This window comes from Histoplasma capsulatum, genomic scaffold (genome assembly GCF_000149585.1).
Source record: "Histoplasma capsulatum NAm1 scaffold_5 genomic scaffold, whole genome shotgun sequence".
Classification (NCBI taxonomy): Eukaryota; Fungi; Ascomycota; class Eurotiomycetes; order Onygenales; family Ajellomycetaceae; genus Histoplasma; species Histoplasma mississippiense.
Genome location: NW_001813978.1, coordinates 1,882,948 through 1,891,190, shown reverse-complemented (window position 1 = coordinate 1,891,190; position 8,243 = coordinate 1,882,948). Strand labels below are relative to the sequence as shown.

Below are 8,243 nucleotides of genomic sequence, written 5' to 3'. Positions count from 1 at the left end.
GTCCATCTATTTAAACTGATATGCCGGAAGACACTTATTTGAAAGAGCCGACAAAATTTCAATATTGCTAAACCATCCGAGTGTCGAAGGAGTTTATGAGAAGAAAGTACCCTTGAGCGTTCGGGCTGTTTTAAAGCTTGGCACACTCTGTACATTCGATGAGAACCAACGGGGAGTTTTGGGAGAAGGTCTTGAAAATGGGTTCGAGCTTTCGACACTTTTACGCGCTAAACAGCCAAAGCAAAAATACTTGATGGACGTTTCTATGGAATACATATTCCTCTATCACGTTGTGTCTGGCGATAGACAGATTTTCGCTATTTACTCGAGCCGGAATGAAGAAGCCCATATCGTGATTCTTACGCGGCTGAGAGAAGTGCAAGGTTTTCCAAACGTCGACAAGATATACAAGGAAGCGCTTGAGAAGAAAGTACAGGAACATGCTGGCGAATCGTGGCAACAGATATTTGACTATCAGGATAATATTCATTTCAAGACAACGCAGGTTACGACGAGGAGAAAGGCCTTGCTTGAGGTTGGCGATGTAATTAAGAAATTCCGAATTGACAGCAATCAGGCAATCATGCTGGTTGTTCAGTCTCCTCAAAGACGCCAATTAACACAGGAGATACCGATAATAAAAGAGCATCCTGTTCTACCTCTGAGGTCCGAGGCATCAGACAATGATCTGCCTCCGCTTGGCTGGCAACCCTTTGTTGCAAAACAAATAACAATGCACTATTTAGCACTGGGTTCATGGCTATACCATCTAGGTGAGCTAGCAAGATATGGCGATGTTCCTATCTGCAATCTAGAAAAGGATGATCCCAAATATTTGATTGATATTGCATACGCGAGACGACTGGAACAAAATAATATAGTTCTATGGTGGTCTCCCTCGCCCCTCCCAGATCATGCCGGCTATGAAAAGGACGATATCCTCGGGCCGATGCAGAAGGTAGATATGCCTTCAAGCAACAATCCGGGGGCCTATTCCTCTGTTTGCATTGAACTCGAAATCCGGAACCTCGCGATTAATACAATTCTCACATCATCCCTCATTAACGAACTTGAGGGAAGTGAATCTACTTTGCTGAATCCCGTTGCGCCGAACGAGACTGGAGCTTCAGATGGAACAGGAGTGTTATATTCCGATACTGCGTTCGCTTCTGCGGGCATTCTTGTCTTGCGTGACTTGGTAAAGTCTTGGTGGGCGGAGGCGTGTCAGGGAAATGGAATGGCTGATATTATGGTCCAACATTTAATTCGATGGGTGGAGAGCTCAGACTCTTTCCTCTATGATCGGTCACTACATTATCACGTGCAAATGATGTCTAAAAAGGCATTTCAACAATTGATGACCGATTTCCGACGAATGGGTTCCCAGATAATCTTCGCCAGCCCTAGCCGGTTGTTACTCCAAACCACCAAGGGCGAAGTGGCCAACGCTTACGCTTACAGTCAGTATATCGTCAAGTCGATCAAAGAAAAGCCACTCTTTCATTTCCTGGATTTAGAAATTAAGGAATACTGGGATTATCTTGTTTGGTATGATGAATTCAATTTCGGTGGGAAAGGTTGTCAAGAGGTTGTTGAGACTGAGAACCAAGAACTTGAGACAGTCATGCATTGGCAACTGAGCAAGTTCCTCCCAACACCCTTGCAAACCGTTTTCCTCGACTGGGTCGTTGAATACATTGAACTCATGCATGGGCTGAAGAGACCCACTATTGACAACGAAGGGGCAGACCCGCCTAGAGCCACACAACTGCCATTCCAATCAATTACCGAATCTGACTCGGGGGAAATGACTTCAATCCTCACCGAATCATTCTCCAAGCCACTGAAGAGACAAATTGCGGGGCTTATACGGCGGCAACGTGATGAGCTCCTTCATCCTGAACTGGCGTCTGACTATGTATTTCCCACCCTCCCTGGTGCGTCATGGCGTGCATCAAAACACGAACGCAACCCAACACTTGAGCTGGTTAAGTCTCTAATGCAGGTTCTGAGCCTATGTAAGACCACTACTTTGGAAACGAGACTCCTTCGCCGCGAACTCCTTGCCCTTTTCGAGGTTAAAGAATTTAGCGATGAGGGGAGATTTGAGAATCCAAGTGGAAGTCTCAAATTTCCACAACTGATATGCAATCATTGCACCATGACGCGGGATCTAGATATTTGCCGAGATGGCGATTTGTTACCCGAGAACAGCGCCGACAACATTGCTGCTGGAAGCAACCCTTGGTGCTGTCTCTCTTGTGCCACCGAATATGACCGTCTCGCTTTGGAGGAGCGGCTGATCGGGCAAGTACAAGGTCTTGTCGTCGAATGGCAGACACAAGACTTGAAATGCTCGAAATGCAAAAGCCTTCGGGTGAGCGAATTCATGGAACATTGTTCTTGTAGCGGGAGTTGGGTTGCGACAGTGGACCTAAGTGGGATTAAAAAGAAGCTGAGTCTTTTCAAGAGCGTAGCCGAATTTTATGGGCTTAGAATGCTGACGACTGTTACGAATGGCGTTTTGGAAAGGATGTAGATATTTGTTGTCTTTTTTTTCCTTTTTGCTGATGATGCACTTCCTCTATGATTTCTGCATAGCATAGCTAGCATTATTTGAAGACACATGTTTTGGGTCCAATGTTTTATCAATTAGTTATGAATCAATCCAGCAAACAGAGTAGTACATAACGAGTACACAATATTCATGAAAAAAATGGAGTAGATCGATCGGGGTTTGCTGATCACCTGACAGATTCCGCTGATTCTACTCCGTACATTAAAACATCTTCAGTCGATATCCATCGTAAAAAACTGTTTAGCCGTTTGGGATAATTTCCCGTGGCTGTGTGATGACACCCATCTAATACCTTTCCCATTCTCTCCCTTATCTTGACGTTGTAATTTTCTATTTTCTTCGATTGGTTGACCTCCATCCCCACCAACCCCGCCTTTGAGTATACAACCTGTCTCTCGCTATACAGGCCGGAACCATATCTACATGTCAACTTCATACTAGTCGCTCTCAACATAAGCCCTAGATCTACTCCATCATATCCTCTTCACGGTCTTTAATACAGTCCCTCGCCACGACCTAGTGGCACTCCAACCGCCCACCAACGCCATGACTACCCAACCCCCAAGCACCCAACGGCCGCAAATTCAGCCCTGTAGATATAAAACTGGTAAAACACTTGGAGCTGGATCGTATTCTGTGGTGAAAGAATGCGTACATATTGATACTGGGCGGTATTATGCTGCGAAGGTTATTAACAAGCGATTGATGGCGGGGAGAGAGCACATGGTGAATCTTATCACAGCGCGTCTTTGGAAATATTAAACGCACTGCGGGGGGGCTGATAAAATGGAATTAGGTTCGTAATGAAATTGCCGTGCTCAAAAGAGTGTCGATGGGACATCAGAATATTCTGACGCTGGTGGATTACTTTGAAACCATGAACAACCGTAAGTTGCTAGCTGTCTGTTTCTATAAAGTGGTTGAAAATTGTTCTGGGACGCAAACTTATCGCATCCTTTCCATTTGTCTAGTATATCTCGTCACCGATCTTGCGCTTGGGGGAGAGCTCTTTGACAGGATTTGCCGTAAGGGCAGTTACTACGAGTCCGATGCGGCTGACCTGATCCGCGCAACCCTCTCCGCTGTCGCGTATCTTCATGATCACGGAATCGTACATCGAGATCTAAAACCGGAGAATCTCCTGTTTCGCACGCCAGAAGACAATGCGGATCTATTGATTGCAGACTTTGGCCTATCGAGGATCATGGATGAGGAGCAATTTCATGTTCTGACCACCACGTGTGGCACCCCTGGGTATATGGCCCCGGAAATCTTCAAAAAGACCGGCCATGGAAAACCTGTGTATGCTCTTCCTCCGTCTAGCCATTTACAGTGTTAGACACGACTAACGTGATAATCATGCATGCTTTCCCGTTTCTGGATAGCGATATCTGGGCCATCGGAGTAATAACATATTTCCTCCTTTGCGGCTACACTCCATTCGACCGCGAGTCAAATCTCGAAGAAATGCAAGCCATCCTCGTTGCAGATTACTCATTTACTCCTCTCGAGTACTGGCGCGGTGTCTCCGTTACCGCCCGCGAGTTCATCAGGCGCTGCCTCACAATAGATCCCGGGGCAAGAATGACCGCCCACGAAGCGCTTCAGCACCCCTGGATTAATCCACCCACTGACCCCATGGACCCATTGTCACCTATGCGCATGGGTTCTGGCGAGGACCTGTTGCCTGTCGTCAAGAAGAACTTCAACGCAAGGCGCACCCTTCACAAAGCCATCGATACCGTACGGGCAATTAACAAGCTACGAGAAGGCGGTGGACTAATGATGGAGGGCGCTATGAGTGTAGACCCCAAGCCGGAGCATGTCAACGGGAGCAATGTTGTCGATGATAGCGGACGGCAGCAGCCGGATGGAGCGACGAGCGGGCATCCTGGTGATGAAGATTATATGGAAATTGACTCTAGAGGCAACGCCAGGGGTCAAACTGAGGAGCAAATCCGGGAACAGGAACGCAAAGTAAAGGAGACTGTTACCGGATTGTGGAAGTCGAGTTCGAATCGACGGTAATCCTGTTCGAAAAGGACTATTTAAAGGGGAACTTGTGAGAAGATTACTCTTGTTTCTCGGCTCCTTACTAGCTGCGAATCCATTTCCATCCCGACCGTGATTGGCTTCGTCTTTAACTGGAACTAATGACTTGGAAGAAACCACGGAATATTTTCACGATTACACGTACTTCCGGACTAGATATCACTGGGTGTGCACACGAATCTCCTGTTTTCCCTTTCCAGCCTAACGGATTTTACTTCTTCTCTTCTTCTTTTCCTTTCTGACTATTCTCAAATATCATCACTGGTTTGGTGATTTTGAATCGATATCCTTTTTCTCTCCCCTTAAGTGGAGAATATACTAACTATCGTGGCTTTTTTGTGGCATCTTCCCTCGTTCTCCAATTCTCCTAGCTGCTCTATCTTGTCAAACTCCTGATTCTTTAAAGCCAAATTATATCATTTATACATTGGAATTATAGGAGGAACATGCCCGGAATTGGAAATAATTAATATATAAGCTAGCTTCTATAACCCAGCCTGTTATAGTACAACAGTGGCAAAAGAAATTCATGACAACAAATTTCATTAGCAACCTCTAACCGAAGTAAGTATATCTATTAAAAGCCTCAATATTTCCTTATTTATTTGTTGTTATAAAAAATGTTTGGTTTTCTAAATATGACAAACCGAACACGATGGGATATAACATGAATTAGGCAAAATTGTGCAGGGTCGTGAAAAGGGAGATGGAAGTAGCGGAAGTAGCCAAGATGATGGGACAGAAGGGAGAGAATAAGGATCTCATATCATTCACGTCCCAGACTCTAAAAGCTCCCGACGATTGTCAGACAACTCCACCCATTTCCTCCACTCCTGCCATTCCGCAAAATCGGCACTCGCTTTCAGCCCTTGATACCTAACCGTTTTGAAATCAGAAACGTCGTCCTCCCACGGTTTCCCCCTCGCATTGTTTGCACTGGCAGATGAATTCATGCTTCCTCGAAGAAATCTGCGCGCCACCCTGCCTCCACCACTGTTGCTGCTATAGCCCTCCCAACCTGCTTTTCTCATCAAGCTTTCAACGGTCTCTTCCTTTGTCCACCCTTGTTCGACTGCCACATCGGGAAGGTAGGTAGCACCGAGCCGTCTTCCGCGGTAGATAAAAGATATGCGAAGACCGTGGGTGCCTAGCACCCAGTCAAGGGGGTGGGAGCAGGTTTCGAAAGAGGAGAGGAGCGTTAAGGAGCAAGAGAGGGAGGGGAGTAGGGATGATGGGATAGGCGGGAATCGTGTGTCCCCGAAAGCACTGGCCAGGTCTTGTTAATAATGAGATTCAAGTATGACGGATATGCAGGAAGGGGAAATCAACAAAGGTAGAAAGCAAAGAGCAAAGAGAAGAATTTACTAACGATGTGAGCGCATATGTTTTTAAACCAGCGGCTAGCTCATGTGGCTCAAATGTACCTATGCAGCCGCGAAGTGACTTATGACCGGTGCTGGAGAGGGTGTTCCAGGTGACGAATAAAGGGTATGTCATGTCAGCAGTATCAGTTGAAAAGTTTGCACCCGCTCCTTTTGATCGTGAGAAAATGGAAGAAGCCGCCGGACTAATAGAGGTAGTAGAAGATGCACTTGTCAAAGCGGAACGAGAGGAGCTATTGGACAGAGCAGAAGGGGTAGATGTGTTGGATGATTTGGATGACGAGCCTCCCTGAAGACGGCTGATGATGGGCGATTGCACCTTCAGAGAGGGCTTTGCAATCTTAGACCCATCATCAGATTCTTCGCTATCATCATCCCGAACTTCTGACTGATCTCCATCCGCAACCACTTCGTCATTGTCCAAGTGATCTGCAGAATCCTGAAAGTCAGCTCGCAAAGCAAGAGCTTTGAAAGATTCGAACTCTTCCCACAGGTCTTCTACCGCTGAGAGACTAGGAGGCTCTGTGCCTTTAAAGGAAGCAGATAGACATTCAAAGCAATAGAAACATTGAGCAGCAGAAGCCATGAGGGGCTGCGTCACCGATCTCGAGACTGTTCGTCGCGGCCCCTCTCAAGGTTCTCAGAGGTGGCAAGGAGAAGGACTGCGAAGAGGTGATAAACGGGATGGGCCTTGGTCCCCAAATTGTAGAAGCATTCAAAGCGCGGGGTCTATCACAAAGCTGGTGCCAGCGAAACAGAGGGGTAGCGGCGGGGGATAGAACTGAAAGTGGGAGGCTGGGAGGCGTTGGCTTTGTTCCCCGCTTCACCAAACTGCTTTATTGGTAGCTAGGGCATTGGAAGTTGGCGGTACGCATACAATAGCTCTTTCTCATGCAGATGTACATACAGCCAACGCTCCAAGCCTCGCCGTCTGACTTGACACGTTGAGGAAGACGGCGGGAGCGAGGTCAGGAGAGCCGCATCCAGTGACCTCAGTTAGGGCTGGAGGTGGCACGTGATGACGTCGTCCCCGTAGCTTTTAGGCTTAATTATGAGTATGGTTTAATCTCAAGCAAAGCAACAACTTTATTCAAGATCGCCGCCCTTGAATCGTTTTCTCTTGCGCAGTTGCATCCGGCTGCCCTAATTTGGGATTTAAGGGTGGGAAGTCAACCTATTCAGCGTCAAATGTGTCACCATTTGTGAAAGTTGCGTATCACATCTTATTCACCCCGACTTGCGCGAACCAATAGTCCTTGGGCCAGTTCTCTTGACGATCTCAATGAGCAATTCGAAACATTCCCCTCTTCCATGCTTCTATCGCGTGAATAGATGCAGAAAATGGGCTGCAAATGGGAATATCAAGAATGACGTGGAAGCGTCGATTTTGCTCCACGAGAGTAGTGAGATCCTGGAATGACTCTACCTACATACGTGAAAACTTCGAGAAAGCCTCTGCGAGAGGTAATTGTATTTCGAGAGGATATCCCTTTCTAGTTGCAGAGGCCTTATACTCCTCCAATCCGTGAATTATGTAATGCTCTCCATTGACGCAAATCCCCTCCCGCGGTTTCTCTATGCTACCATGGTCTCTAGCGGCCATGCCTTCCGACATTCTACCTGCAATTGTGTCAAAATGCAGCGATGTGAATTAAAAGGCAAAGTTCGCCATCAAGAAGCATTAATTTTTACTCGCCAGCGAGAGATGTCCTGACGGACACGGGCACGGGCACAAATGACTGGCTCGCACAATACCTGAGCGTATTTTGAAATGATGAAAGAAATAAATTTTCAGAGAAGATTCCCTGCGGACGTATGAATCTGAAAAGCCGGAAATACGCCTCCTTCCTTCATATTTACATTGCTATTAACATTCATAATAACTCCCTACTTAACCCGAATGCCCCAACTAACAGTCCATAGATTCGTTCTTCCTTAAAAACCCCATTTCATTTAGTTCCCGCTTGCGTACCGAGACCATTGATTAGTCCAAGCTTTTGATGCATACACCATTGTGTAAAATTGAGAGACGGACTGCTTCACGGCATTTCCTTTGCTCTCCCTGACTTGCCGCCGTCTCCCGTCTTCTGTGGCTGCCCTTCTGTGTTATACTGCTGTTGCCCTTCGGGCTGTACCAAACTTCCCTGTCTTGTCCTGGATCACGCACAAAGTGATATGAAATGCCCGCGGGCAATGACTGGTGTTATTGGCCGTGTTTGCGGCTAAGAAAA

General features: G+C 46.8%; 3 protein-coding genes across 3 annotated transcripts in view; 2 read left to right on the top strand and 1 right to left on the bottom strand.

The window, feature by feature from the left end:
* The window catches only part of HCAG_05418 (predicted protein), a gene marked incomplete at both ends in the record, with an annotated part of 2,917 nt that extends 378 nt beyond the window's left edge, over positions 1-2,539 (top strand). The window contains 2 exons of the mRNA XM_001539901.1: positions 236-773; positions 882-2,539. Of these exons, the coding sequence (XP_001539951.1) occupies positions 236-773; positions 882-2,539 (2,196 nt within the window). The remainder of the gene's footprint in view (positions 1-235; positions 774-881) is intronic.
* Positions 2,540-3,124: 585 nt separating this feature from the next.
* HCAG_05417 (calcium/calmodulin-dependent protein kinase type I) lies at positions 3,125-4,606 on the top strand (the record flags this gene model as incomplete). Its single annotated transcript, XM_001539900.1, has 4 exons — positions 3,125-3,304; positions 3,375-3,465; positions 3,550-3,880; positions 3,964-4,606. 4 exons carry the CDS (start codon positions 3,125-3,127, stop codon positions 4,604-4,606), a joined length of 1,245 nt encoding a protein of 414 aa, XP_001539950.1.
* A 794-nt stretch (positions 4,607-5,400) lies between these two features.
* Positions 5,401-8,025, bottom strand: HCAG_05416 (predicted protein; the record flags this gene model as incomplete). Its single annotated transcript, XM_001539899.1, has 6 exons — positions 5,401-5,896; positions 6,000-6,441; positions 6,916-7,014; positions 7,447-7,632; positions 7,927-7,946; positions 7,985-8,025. The coding sequence occupies 6 exons, from the start codon at positions 8,023-8,025 to the stop codon at positions 5,401-5,403; spliced, it is 1,284 nt and encodes a 427-aa protein (XP_001539949.1).
* Positions 8,026-8,243: the final 218 nt, after the last annotated feature.